We start from the raw sequence: 24,413 nt of genomic DNA on the forward strand, positions 1-24,413 counted from the left end.
TGGTCTACATGCCTACTGCACGTTTGAGGCCAAACCTAAACGCTGCCTACTGCTTCTTTACCAAGCTTTCCTTGGCCTCTGCTTGACCTCACCACCAACTGAGCTCTCATTCCTACAGTCAGCAGGTAATTAAGAAATGCCATCCACACCAGGCTGCATGATTAGGTCGTGGGCACGCCACAGCACACAGTAACATTGCCAGTTCAACAGTAACATTTTAGTTCTCAGGGACCATTGAGTCTAGAAGGGGAGAGGACTTTAAGGAAATAATCATAGGGAAACATCATTAAAGAGTATGGCAAATACCGTGAAGAAAAAGCAACCTGAAATAGCACAAGAGGAAATCTTATTTAGATTAGGAGGGTCAGGGTTGGGGTCTTTTGGGTTTCTAGAGAAATCCACCCTACAACTCCATACGATCTCCTTGAGCTGTCTGCTCACATGCTGTGCTTCTCACACTTTGGACCACCACTCCTCTACCTCTCACAATCTCAACTTGGGAGTTGCCCAACAGCCCGAAGTACATCATTTCTTTGCATGCCTTGTGCCTTGGCAGAATTCCCTCAATGGACTGAGTTCTCAAAGAATACTTATTGAATATTTACTGAATTAAATTAAACTGTGTCAAATTATATTTCTTAAAAATAGAGAATCAGACCATTTGAAAACCAGAAGAGCCTTAGTCAATATACTCCTTAGTCAAAATCCAGTTTCATTATCATATTTAAAATGTGTGGTAATTCTAGCAACTTAAGGGTAATTACTGGTAAAGCCAAGATTAGAAACTCAAACTCTTTTATGTTAAAATTCCCAAGCTAAAACCAGATATAAGTATAAATACCTCAAATGTGTCAGCAACATCCTATATTCCCCTTTATGAAAATTTGCCTAATTATTTCAGATCCGGACCTTTTAAAACACCTTTTATTGGCTTTTATCCCCCTGATATTCTTTTTTAAATTGATATACCGAGTCGACCAAATGCTCAAAAACAGTTTACAGCAAATCCACAGCTTTAATAAAGTCAGTAAGCTGTGTCTGATTGATCATGTCTCTAACTGGCGCTATTATTTTTTGCCAGTAAACATTTTTCAATGCCTAAAACCCTTAATCGTAAAAGTCTGTTTAATTACACCCCTGAGGGAAATAAGAAGTTAGCTATAACCTTATATTTATCCCAGGGGTGTGATCTTTGGTAATCATTCCTTTTTTTCTGCCTGATGGAAAATTCATCACAAATGACTTAAATGCTTCAAGTTAAGGATAACCTTTTCCCTCTCAACTGTGTAGCAGTAGGAGTCCTGGTAGAATTTACATCCTACCCCTTGAATGTCATCAGTATCCTGTGTGTCTCTGTAAGAAAGGGCTTGGCAGAAGGTTAGTAGAACAGTTTTGTGCAGGGCCTACACTTCAGCATGACAAAAAGATATCTAACACATTACTTCCTTTCTAAATGATCAGTTATGCAATTATGAAGGACACATCAGTTTAAATTTAAACACAGTTATTTACAGGGTGAGCAAATCAAGTCCACTCACAGAATTTTAGATAAATTATTGAGAAAAATTTACTGTCTTACAAACACCAAATCATCCTGGATGACAACTTGAGAAACCTCACTTCTTCATTCCGTCTAAGACGTCCACCTTAAAATACCATTATTGATCCAAGCCCAATTAATGTTGTTAGAATAGAATTTTGAATTACAAAGATCCTTAGGAGCATAGTAACATCAATGTCTTTGTAAATGTCATAGTTTTATCTATTTTCAGCCCATTACAAAACCACACATGCACCAAACACAAAAAAATCTTTATGACATAAGGATTTTTAATATATTTATGCATGGTTTTAAAGTGTTACTTCGGACTTAATTTTTAAATGTTGTTGCTCAGTTGCTCAGTCGTGTCCCACTCTTTGTGACCGCATGCACTGTAGCACGCCAGGCTTCCCTGTCCATCACCATCTCCCCGAGCTTGCTCAAACTCTTGTCCATTGAATTGGTGATGCCATCCAACCATCTCATCCTCTGTCATCCCCTTTTCCTCCTGCCTTCAATCTTTCCCAGCATCAGGGTCTTTCCCAATGAGTCAGCTCTTGGCATCAGGTTGCCAAAATACTGGCGTTTCAGCATCAGCCCTTCCAATGAATATTCAGAGTTGATTTCCTTTAGGGTTGACTGGTTTGATCTCCTTGCAGTCCAAGGGACTCTCAAAAGTCTTCTCCAACACCACAGCTTGAATGCATCAATTTTTCAGCCTCAGCCTTTTTTTAAACATATGTATTTTAAAAACTTAAATATACAAAAGGAAGTTTTCAACAGCTACACCATTAAAATAAAGTTCTTCTATAACAGTACTGTCTTTGACCTACACAAAAAGTATATTATCTTAAAATTTTAAGCAAGCGATTACTACCTTTCCACCCAATAAGAGTTTGGATAAGTTAAAACATCATAATTACCTTGTCAGCTTACTACATCACAACTCTCTAGAAATAATATAAATAAGATTGAAGTTGAAATACACAACTTTCTAGTGTAGGAAAGTATAATTTTGAGAAGTTACTATTATGCAGAGCCTGAAACTATGGTGTCTCTATGGTTTTGAGCCTAAAAGTGTGGAGCACTGAGTATGTATGGAAGCTACTGGTCTACAAGCTATCTACAGGCTTCTGGTGATGTAGCAGCTAAGTGCTACAATGTGGTACGTAGCACAAACTCCAGCAACTTGACTCTTCAGTATCTTTACGAGCTCATAGGTCTAAAGATATTTAATGCGTTTCAGTTCACTACAGTTATCCTTTTTGATGCTCAAATTGTTCATATTTTGGCCAGTGGGAGTCAATTTAACTTGGTTCCAGAATTTCCAACACAACTGTAATAGTTTATGACAGTTTCCATCCTTGCTAACTTCATTTTATCTTCATGTAGACTGTTTATTAAAGGAACTTTAACTATCCTCAATCTTCACTATGTGTTTCTGAGCAATGGATTTGGAAATCTATCATTACATAAATTAAGCCTTCATCCAGTTACCCAACTTTAGTCTTGGGAAATAGTACAATCTATGAGAATCTGAGTCTCCTTCTTGTAACAACAGCATGAAGAATTTACCAGATGACTACAAAGGATCACACAAGACAGAATGAAATGTAAGCTTTCCAAAGCACTTTAAGCAAATATCTAGCCTTAACTGAAGGGTATATAAAAATATCAAAAAACCAGAATTAATCAAATGTATTGGGAGCAATAAAGAAAATTCATATTTTCAGATAGAATTCAAATAAAGAACTAAATAAATGTTCAATTTTTTTCTTTCAATAAGCCGAAGTCACCTATTTTTAGTAAAAAGTATGTCTCTAATTAAATAAATAACTTTAATATTATTAAGGAGTGGTGATTATGCCCATTTTGCAGATAAAAGACACTGAGGCTTAGAAAGTCTGTACATATAATAAGGCATGAAACCAAGATTTAAACTCAGCTTTTCCATCTTCGGGAGCTTGATCTTAACTCTGCTTTCTTCTGATGAAATGGTAATGTTTAAATTCAGTAAGAAAATATATTTGTAGTCCAACTTTCAACAACATTTCATTAAAGGAATGCATACATAATTAAATTTTAAATATCTGCAGACAATTGGGGTTATGAAACATGTTTTTACAGTCCTAATGTTCAGATGAAACTGTGAAAAAGAAAAAATTCTACCACAGGGTAAAAGGTTGGGGGAACAATTATTCACAGTCTCAAAGGATGACCCCACAGATTACTTACTAATTACAAAGGGAAAAACACCAGCTCTACAGTGGAGCAACCTGGTAGAGTCCACCTGAACCGTCACCCATAATGGAACAAACTGACTTCAGGGGACTCTGGACGTGATATCCTGAGACTGCCCAGCATCACCTGGGTACTATTCTGACCAAAAATGCCTGACAAACTATACTCACTTAAACTTTAAATAATTTTTAAATTGTCCTAAATTTAAAAAAAAAGAAATGAAAAGTAAAGGTAATCAAACCATCACCATTATGTTTAGTCTGTAAACCACTATGAAATAAGTCATGGTTTATTACCTCCTAGAGTTATATATGTTTCAATTTATGTAGATAAAAATTCATTTTAAAATTTGTATCCCAAGTCAGTAGGTGTATTCTAGAGACACAGGGCCATTTAATCACTGAACTTCACACAGCGAGTTGTTCTGATAGTTGGGTTTCCTCATTGGAGAAGAATGGCTCTAATGTGCTGTATGATGAAGATGATGATGGTGATGCCACCTTAGAGGAACAGAGGCTGTTTCTGCAGGGAGTGAGCTGAAGGTTAATGGCATCTGCAGAGTAGAAGTCAGCAAACTACAGCGATGGGCCGGATCTGGTCTGCTGCTTTTCCACAACCAGCCCACGATCTAAGAACGATTTTCACATTTTTTAATGGTTTCAAATAAATCAAAAGAAGAGTAATAGCTTATGACATGTGAAAATTACATGACATTTAAATCTCAGAGTCCATAACTAAAGTTTCACTGGAGCCCAGCCATGCCCATCTGTTGAAATATCTTCCACGGCTGCTTTCACTACGACGGCAGACCACATGGCCTGTAAACCTACAAGATTTACAGCTTAGTCCTGTACAGAATGACTGCCAGGGAGAGAAATTTCAATTTCCAGTAGACAATAAGGATCATGGGTGTGTTTACCTTGTGATTTCCATAGGGGCTCCACACTTTGGTTCATTTTTCAATATGTATAATATGCTACTGAGGCATAAAAACGTTTCTTTCAAAAAAAAAAAAGTCCTATTATTATGAATTGAAGGATGTTAAGAAAGATGTAAGACATTTATGTTTCAAAAACTGAACATGTAGAACATTGGTTTTTGAAAAGCCATCATCAGAACCAGAGTTTGATTTGTGACAAAGAGTCCAGATTATGGCTGGCCAGAGATGGAACCTACAGAGATGAACCTGAGCAAGTCATTCAGAGAAGGTTCCAGAGAACTAAAAAGAGCAAGGAGGCAGGTAACCGTAGAACCTGCCTTCAGTAACAGACACCAACATAGATTAAGGTTCAAGAGCAAAATTCCAGGGTCTAGGAGGACTGAAAGAGTGAGGCAAATTTAATAAGGCTTTGATGTAAGACTTGAGTGGCAACTATGGAGAGGTAAGCACAAAACCACACTAAGTGACTCTCAAATTCTAATACACCAAGACTGAAGGCTTGTATGTAGCTATATAGCAATATTTATTTGTTAGATCTACTTAGTCACAACTTGAGTATCTTCCAGCAAAGATATATTTATACAGATAAAAAAGTCTATAAATATTATAGAATCAGATCAGATCAGTCGCTCAGTCGTGTCCGACTCTTTGCGACCCCATGAATCGCAGCACGCCAGGCCTCCCTGTCCATCACCAACTCCTGGAGTTCACTCAGACTCACGTCCATCGAGTCAGTGATGCCATCCAGCCATCTCATCCTCTGTCGTCCCCTTCTCCTCCTGCCCCCAATCCCTCCCAGCATCAGTCTTTTCTAATGAGTCAACTCTTCGCATGAGGTGGCCAAAGTACTGGAGTTTCAGCTTCAGCATCATTCCTTCCAAAGAAATGCCAGGGCTGATCTCCTTCAGAATGGACTGGATGGATCTCCTTGCAGTCCAAGGGACTCTCAAGAGTCTTCTCCAACACCACAGTTCAAAAGCATCAATTCTTTGGCGCTCAGCCTTCTTCACAGTCCAACTCTCACATCCATACATGACCACAGGAAAAACCACAGCCTTGACTAGACGAACCTTTGTTGGCAAAGTAATGTCTCTGCTTTTGAATATGCTATCTAGGTTGGTCATAACTTTCCTTCCAAGGAGTACGCGTCTTTTAATTTCATGGCTGCAGTCACAATCTGTAGTGATTTTGGAGCCCCCAAAAATAAAGTCTGACACTGTTTCCACTGTTTGCCCATCTATTTCCCATGAAGTGGTGGGACCGGATGCCATGATCTTCGTTTTCTGAATGTTGAGTTTTCTGAATATTATAGAATACTTTATAGCAAAAGGGATCTTATCCAAAGTGAACAGGATTAGTAGTGGTGCATCAATTAAAAATGCCCATTACAGTATATATGTGTACAAACATACATACCTTTAACAGCTAAAATAAGTAACTGTACATTCATTAGCCATTCTCAGATTTAGGACCAAGCCTCTTCTCTGAGGATGCATCACTGGGACTTTCGGTTACTAGTCTTTAAAGCGCACTGAGCACCTATTCTTAGGAAAGTGCAGAATCTTTCCAGATTATTACGGGCTTTTTTTTTTTTTTTTTTAACCCTAAGTGCTTTTATTTATCTCATCCACAACAAATGCAGCAGCAATTTTTTATGACTCAGCTTTGAGTCTATCTACATCATTCAAATTAAGCTTAATGCAAATAACTAAAGCATCTTTCACCAGTTTACTTTGAAATAAACTGTATTATTACCATAACTAGTAAAATAGGCATAAAAAACTGACAAAAACAGATATGCATGCATATATTCATGCATATATTAAATTGAAGCTTACCAGCCATAAGCATTCAGACTGCCATGGCACTGGATGAGTTTTATGGAAGGAATGGAAGGGCATCAACAGATAAACTGAACACAAATGGAACAGATTCAAGGCACTGCACAGAGAGGCACAAAAGATAGTCCCAGCAATTAAACCTGGATACAGTGCTGACCCACCACAGCACAGTTCCAGGATTCTTCTGCTTTGGGAGCTGAAGGTGAAAGTTGAAAAGGTTTATCTACAGAAAGATTAGGTGACCCTACTTAGGTGTTAAAAGAAAAAAGTGGAATAAAGTCAGGACAGAGCCACTGTTGCACTGTATATGGCCTAAAAAAATAAAGCTAAAGAAGGGGGAAAAACAAAAAAGAACAAAAATGGCAAAACACAACTATCTATCTTTATATTGTTTGAGGTATCCCTCATTTTTTCCTGTTAAACTGTCCTCTTAAGAGAAATAAAATTACAAAGAGAACTTTTACTTCCCTTATCACAAAGGGGACTGACATCACCGAGTTATTCCACTTTCCTTATAATCCTCTTGAGAACTCACAAACTAAGGCTGGGAAGTACTAAAAGAACAGAAGCAACCTTTTAGTACTTCAGCTTAAAATTAAAACCGCCACCAGAGAACAGTACTGCTGACTCCTAAAAGGCAGGATACATCTATCAGTACCTAAATAAATCCAAAACACTGTACAAACAGAAATAAACTTATATTTCATCAGTTTATAAGAACTAAAGGCAGTCAAAAGACTTGTTAGTGTAACATTTTAGGCGATAAAGAAAAAAGGAAAATCAACTGGGTTATTTTTCCTAAAACAAGATGTTTCCTGTTATATTCCTGCATGTGTTTCCTGGTCTAATTTTCAGTAGCTTCTAGTATATGATGTCCCTCTACTCATCCTTCCCTAACGGCTCAGACAGTATAGAATCTGCCTGCAATGCAGGAGACCCAGGTTCAATCCCCGGGCTGGGAAGATCCCCTGGAGAAGGGAATGGCTACCCACTCCAGTATTCTTGCCTGGAGAATTCCATGGACAGAGGATTCTGGTGGGATACAGTCCATGGGGTCGCAAAGAGTTGGGTGGCAAAGAGTCAGGTGGCAAAGAGTCGGATGGCAAAGAGTCGGACACAACTGAGCAACTTTCACTTCATTTCATGTCACTTCACTACTCTTCCTGGAAGAAAATGTCCCAAATGAAGAGACACACGAAATGGGTGAATTCCTTATGTACAGCATGAATGCTCAAAAGAACAAATTTTGTGACAATGTCTCAAAAAGAAATATACAAAAAGATGTTGAGTTATTTATAACAAAGAATTAAAAGAACTTAACATACAGTAAGAGCTCGAAAAATTATGGCACATTATTAGAACATTTAAAGCCACTTAAAATCCAAGGGATATGAAACACTTAAGAACAATAGGAAAATACTCATGAACAAGTATAAGAAGGTAGAAAAGAGTACTGCATACATCATAACAACTGTGAGGAAGAAAGAAATGCATGTATATTTACAAAATACAGCAAAATGTCAACAGTGATTAGTCCTGGGTGACAGAGTTGTAGGCAATTTTTATTTTTAATATTCCCCTTATTTATTTCCTCTTCTACAAGAACTATGATTTTAAAAATGGAAAAAAAAAAAAAGGAATAGAATAGGGAAAGGGCAGAACAGAAAGAAGAAAATAGTCATCTCAAAGCAAGGTAATTCTGCAACTGCACAAATTATTCCACCCAATCAATTCTAATAATCCTCACACCACAAGTGATACAAATCCAAACAGCTCTGGAGGGTTCAGTTGCCTTTCAGAAATGTTTATACCTTTTACTTGTAAAGACTCAGCATGTCTGATCTTTAAGCAAGTCTACAATATTAAATAAAACACAATAGCTCCTCCACGCCTTGGAGCTGGTAACCTAGAATATCATTTTCCCTTTCAAGTGGGAAACAGAAAACACATATACCCACACACACAGAAGCTACCTCTGACTCAGTGTCAAGACACATACCCCAAAAGTAACAACCAAGTGTGCACACACACATTTATAATGTCAACAACATCATTATCCATTGTAAGATACACATCCAGGTTTTTCTAAGGTGAAAAAGAGAAAAGAAAATGCATATTTTAGAATAGATGAAATCTGTACTTTAACGGCCTATGAGATCAGGAGCGCTTTTAAAACCTACATGAAAGTCTTCACACTGGAAACATCCTCCAAGAGAAGCAATACAACACAGCTTTAGCCTCAATCTAGCTGAAGGCAAATCCTCTAACAGTAACTAGTTGTAGGTTAGTTACAGTCTTATCCATAAATGGGGAAAAAAATAACACCCATGTCTAGAATTGTATTATCTGAGCTAATAATTACAGAACACTTATTTATAAAATGTACCTGGCATAAATAAGCAAAGTAAAGAATCACATAGCATAACCAATTTACTTTGAAACAGCTTTAAAAAATGTGTGTACATGTATAAACACACACACGTATCTATGTATGTACAAGGGTGTAGGGGAGACAACGAGGTAAATGTGAGTGAAGGGTATATACTTTCTCTTTGCATCATTCTTATTCTTACAACTTTTCTGAAAGCTCAAAAATATTTCCCCAAAATGGTTAAATAAATAAAGTCTACCACTGGACCAATAACTATAATACAATAACAGAACTGAGCCCTCTGCTTTTAAGTCTCACTTAGAATACTAATTGAGGGCCTCAGGCCATGTCTGGAAATGGCAGGGTTTCCAAAGCAGAGCCCTGGGTTAACAAAACTATCACTCCCCATGCTCAGAACACAAGTAGAACTGTTTGCCAGGCTCTCATCTAAGATTCACTCACCAATCCTACTAAGCTGACTCCAACAAAGAATTTAGCAAAGCCTCCGGGAATTAGTTTATTAGGTTTAATCTGAACGAAAGCAATAAGAATACTTATCTCTCTAGATTCTTCTTCTAAGATTCAGTATCCAAAAGTAAGAGAATATTTTTACCATTTTCATGATGTTTTCCTTAAGAGCCAGGAGCAATGCAACTACAAGGTGCTCTACTGGAATATGAGACCTTAAACATGGACAGGACAGAAATTTCCCCTCTAGGAGCCTTACTCTAAATTCTTACTAGGATAGGTGACTAAAGTCTGTAACTCCATGATAAAACCAGAGGCACACAAACAAACAGTCCTAGGGCACTCTGATTTTTCCTCGGTTCATTGAAAACTGATGGAAAGAGAATTAAAAAGTAAACAAACAAAAAAATCCCCAAAAAACCATAAATGATAACAAGAGGGAAGAAACAAACTTTTTAAAGTTGCCTTTTTTTAAACAGGGACCATTTTTAAAGTCTTTACTGAACTTGTTATAAGACTGCCTCTGTTGTTTATGTTCTACTTTTTTAGCCACAAGGCATGTGGGATCTTAGCTCCCATCAGGGACTGAACCCACACCCCCTACTTTTGAAGGCGAAGTCTTACCCATTGAACTGCCAGGGAAGTTGCAGAAATGGATCTTATTAAAAAAAAAAAAAAATTCTTATTTTCCTAAGTCTGCTTCTGAGTATTTATCATTTCTGACCCATCAAGGTGGCCGAGTAGCACTCAAAACTTTTCTCACCTTGAAATTCAAAGAAACACAGCTAGTTAGTTTAAATGAGTTATATATTTCTGATTTTTACTGCTTGAACTATTTGTCCTGTAATAGAATTATTAATGAAAAGAATTAAAAGCTTTATTGGGGAATTAGTGAAAAAAGAAAACACACATTTTCTGTCTGATACCCCTTCCCTTCAATTCTTTATCATAATTTGGTTTGAAAAACAAGTTCAAAACTTTGGCCAAATATGTGATAAAAAGCAGCAAAACTCTGTAAAAATTAAACACATGTTAAACTTGGGTAGTTCCAAGTTACAAAAGCAACTATTACATTTCCTAGGAAAAACTATAAACTCATTATCACCACCATCTTGGTCTCAGTTTTCATAGATTTAGGCCAAAGACCTGAGATGACCCTCTCTGTGTCTCTAAGGTATGAAAGCCATGTATCTCTTTCTTGACCACAAAGATGTCTGCCATCACTGTTTCTCAGAATTCTCAGGGAAGAAAATTCTCAACCCCAGCAATCTGTTTCAATACGTTAAAACTTGAGATAACATAATATTCTCTTCCATCTGTTCACATTAATTTTTGAGTCAATGTTTTCTGTGTAGCATTTATCTCACTAAATAACAACATCAAGCCCAGACACAAACATGGTTAATCAACCACTCTTTGAACCCTCCATCACATCCCTAAGGACAAGGTCTTGGAAACAGAAGATAAAATGTTTCACTGGCTGGAAAGAGTAAAAACTCCTTATGGAATTTTATTGAGTGTTGTTTATACAGAATACTTGACCAGCTCTTTCTCCCCTTATTCTCCATCTCAACCTTGGATGAGTGAGTGGTTCACTTACATGAACATGCCTACAAAGGTACTGCTCATTATTAACAATGGGGATACCTAGGGAACTGGCACAACTGTTGCCTTTTCTAACACATCCATGCTGTTGACAGACAAGCTTATTCGTTTGGTTCTTTAGGTTAAAGAAACAAAGGAATTCACTCAAGTGATCCACTAAGTGGCTAGTACTAATGGTAGAGGGGAATAGAGCATTTTAGGGAGTAACATAAGAGAATGAAGGCAGAAATGTTACCCACCTAGGGTCAGGCTCCAGAGAATTCCAGGCTATCCAGGGAGGGAAGGAAACCTAGGCTAGATGAAGGCCTTGTGGATAACAGATTGTAATTCAAGATCTGGCAAGTAGGTCTAACAAGAGGCCATCCACATGCCTTCAGCAGCAGGAGACCCCAATCTGTGTTTTCATCTGCCATTCTCTGTCTCAGCTTCTATTCTCCCCACCACCTCTCTCTTCACTCATCTTGCTATCTTTTGATTCACAAGCCCCTTTGAAAACCAGATGAAAGAAATCCATGAACTCTATTCTCAAGATAAATGTGCATGTGTAAAAGGTCTGCCTATAATTCAAACTTTACAGACCTGTGCTTACAAAGCCCTAATCTAACTCTGAGCCTTTGTTACTGTTCTCTATGTTACTAATCTCTGTGTCTACTCCCACTAACTACTGATCCTTCCTACTGTCTTAATTCAAACTTCCTTAAAAGAGTAGATCTGAATGGTTTAGTCATCCACTATTCAGCAGGCAAAGCTTTAATATTACAAAATACATCATCTTACATAATATTACTGCTACTTTACCCTAGAGTGACCACCTTTGGGTTAGGCACTCATGCTTAACCCACTGGAGTGGAAATGGCTACCCACTCCAGTATTCTTGCCTGGAGCATCCCCATGGAAAGGAGCCTGGTGGGCTACAGTCCATGGGAGATCCGCAAAGAGTCAGACACGACTGAATGACTAAGCACCCATGCTTAGTTCAATTAACCGAGTTACATGGAGCTAAGCATTGTAACCTAAACTCAAAGACTCCATTTCCTTGGGCAGACACTATAGGAATAGGAATTTCCATCAGAAGAGAGGTATGGGCATGGCAGACATTTGAGTGCAGTGGATTTCTCTGCATAGGACAAACATAATAGAAAAATGGGGGGCAAAGGTATGTCTACAGGCAGACGGTGAAGAAACAGGAGAAGAGGGAACCCCTGAAGACCAAGCAAAGAAAGGTGGATCTAAGAGAACTGTGGGAGAGACCATGGATTTCCTAGCAAAACAGTTCTCACAACATAAACCATCCTCAAACAATTCCAAGACAGTGGGGTGACTGCTGGGAAGGTCCTCCAGCAGTGGACACCGGGCTTCCTCTGCCTCTCACCGTTGTCACTGTCACCTCACTGCTGTCTGTCTGAGATAATTACACTCCTCAAGGCTGCTTCCCTTTAGCTACTGCCACTTATTTAGACTAGAAGGCTTCTGAAAGAAAAGGGTCAAGTGTAAAAATCTTACAGTTGCCTTATTTTCTTCAGAAGGAAGATATGAGACCCAGGAGAAGATGTATAAATCTAAGAAGGAAAGAAGACCTGAGCCATGCTAGGGAGTCCTGGAGGCACGGGGGAAGGAAGGCTGAGGACTGGTTTTATTCTCACATCAACACCAAGGTAGCATACTAGGCAAGAAAAACAACAAACACTTCTGTGCATGTGCCTCTCTGTAACAGCTTAGTTCCAACCACACCAGGGTGCAGTCCAGGAGCAAGGGATGCGCCAAACAGCCCTATGCCACTAAAGCTGAAAAGGACTATAAGTGCCCATCCGAAAACGTATAAGCCAACACTGTGCTCTTTGTACTAAAAAAGATGAACTGAATTTAGCTGCCAGGGACAGCAATTCACTTGGCTATTATGAAGATGCCAAGTTTCTCTCTTTTTCTACAAAGAAAGAAAAACAAAACAATTTATAAACACTTAAGACAGACCTTACCACACACATCAGAACTAAAACAGCAAAGTGATGCATTTTGGAAATTTTAACCTTACTTGTTTCTGTTGCTCCTTGTAAGAGACCTCAAGATTTGCTAGAGATAAATCGCATTGTACAGAAACATTAAATTACCTTTAAGCTGACATAAAGGCCACACATAAGCCCCCAAAGAAAATTTAAGACAGTCCTGGGGTCATCAATAAGCTTATGGCTGCACAGGGTCATGAATTAGACACGAGAAACTTCTCTCTGGTGTGTCATACAGGATAGTTTATTTCAAGACTGTTATGGTGAACCCAAAATTAATCTTTCTGGCAGTTCCTTTTTGACAGCAGTAGTCAAATTACCTGCGGTAACTCAGCAACTGTAAAGCCCTACAGACTTCAATGCCAAGTAGGTAACCCCTGAAAACAGGATTTCTCAAGCCTTAGCACTACTGATACTTTGAACAGAGAATTCTTTTTTGCTGGAGACTGTACATTGTAGAATGTTTAGAGGCATCCTAGCCTTACAATACACAGTCCACATCAAAAAAGAATTCTCTGGCTCAAAATACCAGTAGCATACATACCTCTCCCCCACTGGCTCAACTGGGACAATCAAAGTTTTCAGAAATGAGATGAGGTGGGGACAGGGGCACAAACCGCCCCTGATAGAGAACCACTATTTTAGGATAAGCGGAAATAGGAACTCAGTCAAAGCTAGGTCATGAAACAAATTAATGTTAATTAAAATAGTATTTAGGTTATATACTTACATAACTACCAAAATCTATAATTATACTTCCTAGAAAAAATTCTTTATACTGTGTTCTGTTATTTGAAGGATTTTACAAATTATTAACTTTATTCAAGTAGATAAATCTCTAAATCAATTTAAAAATAAACTTTTAATTCAAATATAAACCACATATTATACAGCACTATCACTGCAGAATTACAGATGTTTTAAATTATTTGCAATGCTTTGTCAATTTAAAGAAAAAAGCAAATTCAAGAGTACCTTCACTGATCACCTGAAAATTAAAACAAAGTAACTTTCTCATTATTCTAAAAGTAAACATTTTAATAAAATTACATTTCACTAACCTTGCCAAAGTTATAAAAAGATCTATTCTGTAGAAATCCCAAATGGGGCCACTTTATTTGGCGTAGATATGTACTTTCCCTCTAACCTGTAATCAAATTATTCAATATTCTTTTATCTCCATCCAGTCATTTAAAGATACACTGAACATTTACTATTAATCAGGGGTTGCTGCTACAGTAAGTAATAAATGAGCTCAAACTCTATCTTTCAAGAAGCTTAGAGCCAAAACAGACAAGAAAACAAGCAGTTGTAACACAGTTGTAACACAGAAAGTTAGATGGCATCATCGACTCAATGGACATGTGTCTGAGCAAACTCTGGATAAAGCGAAGGCCACGGAAGCATGGAGGGCTGCAGTCCACGGGGTCACAGAGCTGGACACAACTGAGTGACTGAATAGCAACAACAGCGTAACACAGCGCAGTGCACGTCAGGTATCAACACGCAAGCTGCAATGAAAACACACACTTGTATGTAGGAGAGTCGGGCAGCATTTCAGAGTGGAAACAAACCTAAGATGACTCTTGCAAAGTGAAAAGAAGAGGAGGATGTAACAGTTTTAATACATGGGGGAGGAAAAGGTCTTTTTAGAGCATGTTACTGAAGCCAGAAACCATAGAGAAAAAGGATTATTAAATCAGGCTATATAAAAATTTAAAACTTTTGTATGATCACACATACATATACACATATACATACCATAAACAATAATACAGGCAAATGATAAAATGGAATGTGACTGCCAAATGATGTTTGGTATTACAACTATTAACAAAGAGCTTTTCATTGTGTTTTAATCATTCAAACTGAATTTGCATACAATGTATCATCCTGTTTCAAGAGATTCTCCACAGCTTTTATTTTCACAAGTTATTTGGAAGAAATGTACAAGTGGAAGTGATTTATCTGCACATCATTCGTACTTAAGTCAAGTATTCCCTGTAGGACCGACCAATATAATTCTAAGTAAGGATTTTGGTTATTTAATGGAATCAATGCTAAGTGTGAAAAGGTAAAGCTAGGATACTTTACCGTAACACAAATATAGTGATGGAAATAACTGACATGTTTATTAAACTAGTATGTGCTGGACAGTACCCTTAAGAAACTAAAAGTAATTATACAGTTGGAAAAAAAATTCAGTCTTGACCTCTGACCCAACCATACACAAAAATCAATTTCAGACAGATTACTGAATTGTGAAAGGTAAAAGAAGAAAATACAAAAAAAAAAAAAACATTTCCATGGCCACAGGGTGGGCAGATTTCCATTGAACAAGACACAAAAGCAATAAGATAAACCAGTTTACATGAAAATTAGAAATTTCTGCTCATCAGAAAAAGAAAAGGTAAGCATTGAGTGGAAGAAGATATCTGTAAAATATTTATGCAACAAAGGATTATACCCAGAATATATAATGTCTACAAGTACTGGAGATCGACATTCCAGGAGATAAATGGGCAAAAGGCACGAACAGATGCTTTACATATGGCCAACAGAAAAATGACAAGATGCTCAGCATCGCCAGGCAACAGCAATGCAAATTAAACCCACAATGCACCATCCTTGCTACACAGCTATCAGAAGGTCTGCTGCTGGTGAGAGTATAAATTAGGATAATCAGTTACAAACATGCTATGCAATATGAACTAAACCTGAATATTCCCACAATCTCCAATCTAGTCTATATGTGTGAGAAATGCAGACATATGTTAATGAAGGGACATGTAAGAAATGTTCAAAGTTGCAGTTGTATATTAGCCAAAACCTAGAAACAGTCCAACCACAACAGAATGAACATAAAGGCATGAAAAGCAACCACACACTGTACACACGAGAATGTGGGTAAATCTTACAAATGTACTGCTGAGTGAAACAAGCCAATCACAAACTAAAATACACCAAGTGATTCCACTCCTGTCAAGCGTAAAAACAGGCATTATTAGTCTTTTGCAATTGCCTTTGGGGGTGAGATAACAATCAAGGGGGACATGAAAGAGGTTTGTGGGGAACTGGAATGTTCTGTGTCAATCTTGGTGCTGGTTGCACAAGTGTGGTCACCATGTGAACATCTGCCAAGTTGTACGCTTAAGAACAGTACACTTTTCCATATACACATCACACTTAGATGACAAGCTGACTTAGAAAAGAAACAACTACAGACAGGCAATTCATGGAAAGTATAAACTGTACTCTGAGATGGGGCTCAGATTTTCCTGAAGCTCAGTGTCTCTGTGAGAATGGCCTGCAGAGAAAGCCAGCCCTCACTTTAGTTCCTCCACTTCTTGGTTTTAACCATGCAGGTGGGTGCCTGCCTTCCACATGTCATGCGTGTCAGTAAACTCACTGAGCACCTTCTCTTTGCCAATGGATTTGGTAGGCCCTAGGGACAGTGACAGGTAAGACACAGTTTGCTCAAGGAACTGACAAGCAGGGACCACGTGTGATCACTTTCCTCTTGCCCTGGCATCCAGCGTGATGCTTTATACAGAGCTGGCCTTCCATGAACGCTGGCTGAGAGCACGCCTGCAACAGCAGAGCACAAGGGGAGCCACAGATGAAGCACTGAGCCAGGACCAAGGTCAAAGGACCGAGGCGGTTCTCCACGGGTGGAGTGGGCAGGGGCCCAGGTGGGAGACACAGAGAAGGCTTCCCTGAAGAGCAAGTGCCCATGCCGGGTCTGGAAAGGGAGAAGGGATGAGTGAGATCGCTTTCAGATCCAAGAAACGCAGGGTCAGGTGGGAAGGAATGGCAGTTCAAAGGTACCTACAACAGCACGGGGAGTCAGAGAACAGGGCTATCTAAAGGAAGATGGCAAACAATAGGTTAGGGCAGAACTTGAGCTTGAGGATATTTTAAAAGCTCCAAAGATGATTCAGGTTTTTCAAAGGTTAGGAAATCAGGTTCTGTACCAACCTTTCCATTTCACTGTGGAAACAGACATGAGGAAAAGGATGGGGAAGATCAGGTATTGATCAACAGTGTTCTTATTTCCCAGTTAATGTTTGTCAATGCTTCCACTTTCTAGTGATTTAGTCACTAAGTCGTGTCTGACTCCTGCAACCCCATGGACTGTAGCCCGCCAGGCTCCTCTGTCCATAGGATTTTCCAGGCAAGAATACTGCAGAGGGTTGCCATTTCCTTCTCCAGAGGATCTTTCCAACCCAAAGATCGAACCTAGGTCTCCCGCACTACAGGCAGATTCTTCAACAACTGTGCTACCAGGGAAGCACCAGTTAAAGTTTACTTTTACTTAATATGCAAGCATTTTAGGTTTCTCCAAAATAAAAAGTTATATATACCTCATTGTAAGTCTGATAAACAATGCCATTTATATGAATTTCAATTCTTACAACTCTCCAAGTTGCTAAAATTATAAAATGTGAATTAAAGCAAACTCTGGGCAGGAATCACATTGAGCGTTAATTTTCTCATCTGCAATGAGCAGCTTAGAACACATGACCATGCTTTTGACTCTAATGTGGTGAAATTCCACGTGTGACAACTTTAAAAATAAGAATACATAATGAGCGTGTCATTCTTTTACCTCCTTACTGCCTGGAGGAGCCATCAGAAATCCCTTACTACACCACGTGTGACAACTTTAAAAACAAGAATACATAATGAGCGTGTCATTCTTTTACCTCCTACTGCCTGGAGGAGCCATCAGAAATCCCTTACTACAGTTACTCTGTGGTCATTTTTTCTGACCACGTCTAGTTCACTGGACACTTATTTTAACATCAAGAAAAAAAGACGCTGAATCAAAAATTCGAGTGGTTTGTTCTGTGCTATGGGTAAGTGATGAGATCATCTGTATTTCTTTCAAGCCAGCAGTAGCGAAGTCACTACCACAACCACTCAAATACATCGGCCTGGGTTTCAAGATTGCAGTAAAATAACATTTGCTAATTTGTCTGGTCAGGAAACTTTCAACAGTTTGGGAGCTTGGGGATCTCAGCAGTACAGGATTCTGCAGATGCAGCTCTGTAAACGCCAATTTTTTTTTTTAATTTTAGGTGCTTTTATAACAATAATAACCTTCTTTTAGGCAAACTCCTACAGAATTCCACAAGTGCAGTTTGACCGCAGTCAAGCCAAGGCACTGAGTTTAGGAATGATTAATCACTGATGAATTAGCCTTTTGTTCCTTTTCTGACACTTCTGAACTCCTTCTGATGTTTCAACTATCTGATGTCTGGCCATGTCATGATACCAAAGCGGACTGCCTGAATCACTGTTTACGTTGGCCTGCACACAAATCTGGATAAAGAGCTCAGTAAAAACACCTCCTTCAGATCACAGAACAGCCTTACGTTTGCAGTCTGAGGGACAACATGGAGAAGAAATTTTGAACAGATATTTGTACATCCACATTCACAGAAGCATTAGTCATAACATCCAAAGGGTGGAAGCACACCAAGTGTCCATCAATGAATGTATGCATATACAAAATGTGGCATATACATACAATGGAATATTATTCAGCCTTAAAAAAGAATGAAATTCCGACACCTGCTACAACATGGATGAACCTTAAGCACATGCTAAGTGAAATAAGCCAGTCACAAAAAGATAGACAATGTATGATTCCACTTATATGAAGTACCTGCTGCTGCTGCAAAGTCGCTTCAGTAGTGTCCAACTCTGTGCGACCCCATAGACGGCAGCCCACCAGGCTCCCCCGTCCCTGGGATTCTCCAGGCAAGAACACTGGAGTGGGTTGCCATTTCCTTCTCCAATGCAGGAAAGAGAAAAGTGAAAGTGAAGTCGCTCAGTTGTGTCCGACTCTTAGCAATCCCATGGACTGCAGCCTACTCTGCCCATGAGAAGTCAAATTCAGAACAATGGTGGTTACAGGGTCTGGGGGAGAGAGGAATGCTGAGCTATTAGTAATAATGCAGCTAGGGGAATGGGGAGCTATTGCTTAATGGGATCAGAGTCTCAGTTCTGCAAGGTAAAAGGAGTTCTAGAGATGGATGCTGGTGATGGCTATACAACAGCACGAATATACTTAATACTTCTGAACTGAGCACTTAAAATAAGATAAATTTTGTTATGTACATTTTATCACAATTAAAAATTGTATTAAAAAAAAAAAAGACACAGCAGAGTATATCACCTCTTCTGATTCTAGACACCACTGATGGCTAATGATGTCGGAAGGCCAGCAACCACCCTGGAACTGAGAGAGGAGCAGACAAAGAAGACAAGCATTCTCTGAGGACAGAAGCCAGAAAACCATCCCATCCACCCCCACTCCGCAGGACAGTTCCTCCAAGGAGAAACTCTCCTAAGCTGAAGATATAACTTCCATTCATTTCAGCCAGGTCCTGAGTCTCCAGTTCAGAACTGATTTATGCCAAAACAGTAGCAACTCCCATTAAACCAGTCACAATTATAACAGTTAAAGTGAGCAATGACAACACAACAAATCAAGACAATTTTCTTTTCTATTTTCCAGCCCTCATTGAATTCCTCTGTGACTATTCTGTGCCTTCTTCTAAGACTATGGCCATAGACAAAACCTATATGACCTATATGACCAGGTACTATTTACATAAATCAACCTTTATTTAAAATATACACAAAGAGAGAACAATAAAACCAAAATAATTTAGTAACAATGCATTTTAGAGAATCTTACACACAAGAATAGAACTGCTATCACCTAGCAAACCATGAGTGCTCTGAGAGGAGGCTCTATAGCCACACATGTCATCTATGTAACTACAAAAATGACCATGTGGTGATTTTCATCTTGCAGTGTTCAACATTAGCAAGACAAGCAAACTCAAAATGTGTCATCATGTTAACAAATGCCTTGTAAGCCCAAGTCTGGGTATTAAATGAAATGCTGTATGAAGATGAATTCTCGTAAGCCAAGTGGGGGGCACATCTGTAGGTATGACCACACGTATGAATTTAGCAACTTTGCCAAAACTCTCTCACACTGAGCTGTCAGCAACTTCACAGATCAGTTCAGCTCAACTCAGGACACGAGTCTGCACAGCTCAACACAGAATGACTTTCATCTACGTGGAAATCTACAACTGTATCTACTCATTTCCACCTTACATCACGTGTTTCAGCCATCTGCTGCTGAATAAGAAAACCACCCCAAACTTAAGAGTTTAAAACAACAATTAATTATACCTCATGATTCTGTGAGTTGGCTACAGCTCAGCTACATGGTTCTTCTGCCCCTGTCTGTTCAGCTCCATCAGGCAGCTGCATTCAGCTAGTTGTTTGGCATTCAGCTAGTTGCCTGGCTGAAGCTGAAACATTCAAGATGGCTTGAAGCTTCCCAAGTGGCCTCTCACGCCAGTAGGGTATTTGGACCTTATACATGATGACTGGCTTCAAAGACCAAGGAAGCAAAAGCTGTCTGTCTTCCCCTTCTTAAGGCTTGGGCCTGAAATCTCAGACAGTTACTTCTGTGCTATCCTATTAGTCAGCGCAGGTCACAAGGCTGGATCAATCCTGATGGATGGAGCAACACACATAAACAGGGTGCAGGGTAAGAGGAACTATGACAGAAGCTCTGGAAACCACCCATCAAATGATGGTCGTTCCCACACATAAAGATAGGCTCTTCACTTCAACATGTCTTCAGGACAACACATTATTCAATAAAAGAGAACAGGTCAAACCAGCTCTTGGTGTATTTCAAACCTGTTAAATACTTTAATTTGCCCTACATTATAAATGCATTATATGGTGAAGATTATAACTTAATATGTCTAAATCTATACCAGAAAACTCAAATGAAACATTGTCCCAGTTTCAGGTATAGTCGCTCGGTGCCACTTTATGTCCTGGATTACAAGTATGTGCCCCCTCAGATGTAACCTCCATTAGATCAGAGCCCACATCTACACTGTATTAACACCTGTATTCCCAGCGTCTAGTGTATACCAGGTACCTAAGAGACTACTTTTTCTTAGTTATTAAAAATACTCCTATTTTAAAATATATTCCTTCTTTCTTTAGTATCAGGTAAAAACCACTTCTGTATATTTTCCACCATATATTTTACAATATGGCTAAAAACATGTCACTACTAATCCCTGAACACTTAGTTATGCTCTAAGAAAGAAGATAATTTTAGCTATTACAGTAATATGCTAAATTTATCCTCAATTCAATCTTATAAGTGAGAAAAATTTTAATAGTCATTTAGTCATTTAATAGTCATTTAACTAGTCATTTTCTGTGAGTTATCTTTTACTGGTCTTTAGTTTCACACATTCAACTTGAAATGAGAAATATTCAAGCTTGGACCAATACCCATCTTACAATTTCAAACAGTACATTTTCTGGTTGAAAATTCCCATCTGTGTTATTCTCTCAAAATGGAGGGTTCTGATCTGCTCAAAATATAATAAAATATCCTTAACTGAAATGAAAATATTTTTACTCTTCAGTTACTTAAAATGACTTATTTTCAATCATGATGTAATGAAAACAATTTTCTTAAAACAATACAAAAATTTAAAACACCATGTTTTTAATGTTAAGGACCCAAAAGTGTTCAAACCACCATGCCAAGAAAATACTGGCTTTATAAAATTAACTTAATATTCAAAATTTTATCATTATGATATTATCTCACAAATATTTACAAAGTCACTAAATATATTACAAATTTTCAGAACCGTCTTTCCCAAGATACATGTGACTATGTATACGTTATATTGGGATATATATGTGAATGTGAATATGATATAATATACTGGGAAAATTTAAACTTTTGCTTTGAATGGTTATAGTGAGTGTTCCCATTACCTGCCTTTCCACTCAGAGTTGCACTCTAGTTTTACAGGTTTAATACTGTTCCCAAATTTCCAACAGATATTAATATTGGGGATGTGGAAAAGCAAAGGTGAGATTCCTAAAAGTTATTCTTAAAATACTCCCAATATCTTCATATGTTTTACTCACTAGTATGAGTAATTAAAAATGGTATAAAAATTAAGAAATATCAAGTTTAGTAATACAAGCACACACCATTCTACTGCACTTTCCTTTACTGCTTTTTGCAGATATTGTGCTTTTTTATAATTGAAGTTTGAGGAAACCCTGAGTCAAAAAGCAAGTCCATCAGCACTGTTTTTCCAACAGCATTTGCTCACTTCGTGTCTCTGTGTCACATTTTGCTATTTCAAACCTTCTACCAGTGAAAAGATCACAACTTGATGAAGATTCAAATGATGGCTAGCATTTTCAGCAATAAATATTTTTTAATTAAGGTATATGTAAAAGACCTTAAGGTATATGTAAAAATACATTGTATTTTTAGACATACTGCTACTGCACACTTAACAGTATGGTGTAACTTTTATGTGTACCAGGAAATCAGAATATCACGTGACTTGATTTACTGCAATACTCACTTTATTGCAGTGGTCTGGAACTAAACCCACAGTATCGATGAGGTATGCCTGTATTTACAAAGAACTTTAGCCTGAAGAGAGTATTAAAACACCGGGAAGTGCTAGCAAGCATTACTAGGTACTATTTCTAATAACCTAACATTTGCATCTCTTACCATGTTAAAAGCATTATACAGAACCACAAACTAAAATTACCAATTCATTAACTTATTTTGCTTCTGAGTTATTCCTTGAAACACTGTTAACATGCTTTATACATAAACCAATTAACATTTATAATATTTACACTGTTATGTACATTGTTAATAGCAGACAGGGCCCCAAAACACTCATAACAGCTATAGCTACAAAAGAGACTGGCTGGCTGGCTGGCTGGTGACTGCCCTCCCCGTCCTTTTTTATATGAATATATATGGCACTGTCACCTATTAATTCTTACTTAAACGCTCCTTCTCCATGAAATGTGCTTCCCCGTCATATGTACTCTCTTTTCGGGGGGAAGGGGGGTCTCTATTCCCTTTTAATTAAACTCTTCCCTATTCCATACCTTATGCATCAAACCCTACAGCCTGCTAGGCCACTTACCAGAGCACTGTACTGACCTGATTTTACATAAAATACCCGCAATCTTTATCTATATTACAAGTTTTAAGATGAAGGTTCATGTTCAAATCTTTACATATCTTCAGCGCTTAAAGCAGTGCTCCGAGTAGAGCAGAGGTATTTGGTTACTGTTATTATGGTGGGCAGGATGGCTGTTCCTTTATAATGTTCTATACTTTCCAGAGCTTTTACAGTGGGCTACTAATACTTAGAAAACATCAAAGAGTTTCATTAAAGAGAGTTGTAAAACTTAACATCAAAAAACAAACAGCTCAATTAAAAAATGGGCAGAGGACCTGAACAGATATTTTTCTAAAGAAGACATACAAATGGTCAACAGGCACATGAACAGATGCTCAACATCACTGATCAGTGGAGACATGTAAATCAAAATCACAATGACATATCACTTCACACCTGTCAGAATGGCTGTTATCAAAAGACAACAAATAAGTGTTGACCAGGATGTAAAGAAAAGGGAACCCTCATACACTATAGGTGGAAATACAAACTGGTACAGTCACTATGGAAAACAGTATGGAACTTTCTCAAAAAATTAAAAATAGAACCATCACACAAATCTGGCAATTCCACTTCTGAGTATTTTTCCAAATAAAAGTACTAATTCAAGTAGATACATGCACCCTTACGTTGACTGCAATATTATTGGCAATAGCCAAGACACAGAAGCAACCTCAGTGCCCATCAAGAGAAGAATGGATAAAGACAGGTATATATATACACACACACACATACATACCTTGAGGATGTACCTTAAGAAGGTAGATTTTTAATGGATATTACTGTGCTATCCCAAGTAAGCAGGGTCTTACTGAAGTCCTAGAATAGCTGGGATTGTTACATCCTCAGTGAACTACAGATTAACCTATATTAAACAAATACTAAGTGCCTATTGGTCAGGCACGGCTTTATGCAATGAAGAAGCTAGATTCTAAGAATTAGTTTAAGACACATAAAAATAATTCATGATTTACATTAAAATATACAATCATGTTAAACTAACATGATGAAAAATTACAAAATCACTAATTTTCATAACTTGAATCTACACAAGACACATATGAAAATCAACTTTACCTTATATTTCATCTTGGGACATGAATGAATGTAGAAACCCATATAGTAATAGCTGAGTTGAGGTGTTTTCTCATGAAGTTGCCTAGTAAAAGCAATTTCTCTGCCAAAAGAATAAAGATGAAAGTACAGTTAAATCTAGTTCCAATTTCAAAGTACTATTTAATTTGGTAATATATTTGATCAAATCTGACATTAAGCTATCAAAAAAACCCAAGTGTTGCAAGAAAAACAATTTTAGAAACACT

At 38.0% G+C, this 24,413-nt stretch overlaps 1 protein-coding gene across 12 annotated transcripts in view; it reads right to left on the minus strand.

The window, feature by feature from the left end:
* The window catches only part of ATE1 (arginyltransferase 1), a 161,047-nt gene that overhangs the window by 53,965 nt on the left and 82,669 nt on the right, over positions 1-24,413 (minus strand). For 11 of the 12 annotated variants that reach the window (XM_061403687.1, XM_061403686.1, XM_061403693.1 and 8 more), the window contains one exon: positions 24,169-24,268. In XM_061403687.1, coding sequence (XP_061259671.1) covers positions 24,169-24,268 — 100 coding nt within the window. Of the gene's footprint in view, positions 1-14,481; positions 14,521-24,168; positions 24,269-24,413 lie in introns of those variants that run through there. The other variant, XM_061403696.1, reaches the window with a different exon arrangement.

Source organism: Bos javanicus, chromosome 26 (genome assembly GCF_032452875.1).
Source record: "Bos javanicus breed banteng chromosome 26, ARS-OSU_banteng_1.0, whole genome shotgun sequence".
Classification (NCBI taxonomy): Eukaryota; Metazoa; Chordata; class Mammalia; order Artiodactyla; family Bovidae; genus Bos; species Bos javanicus.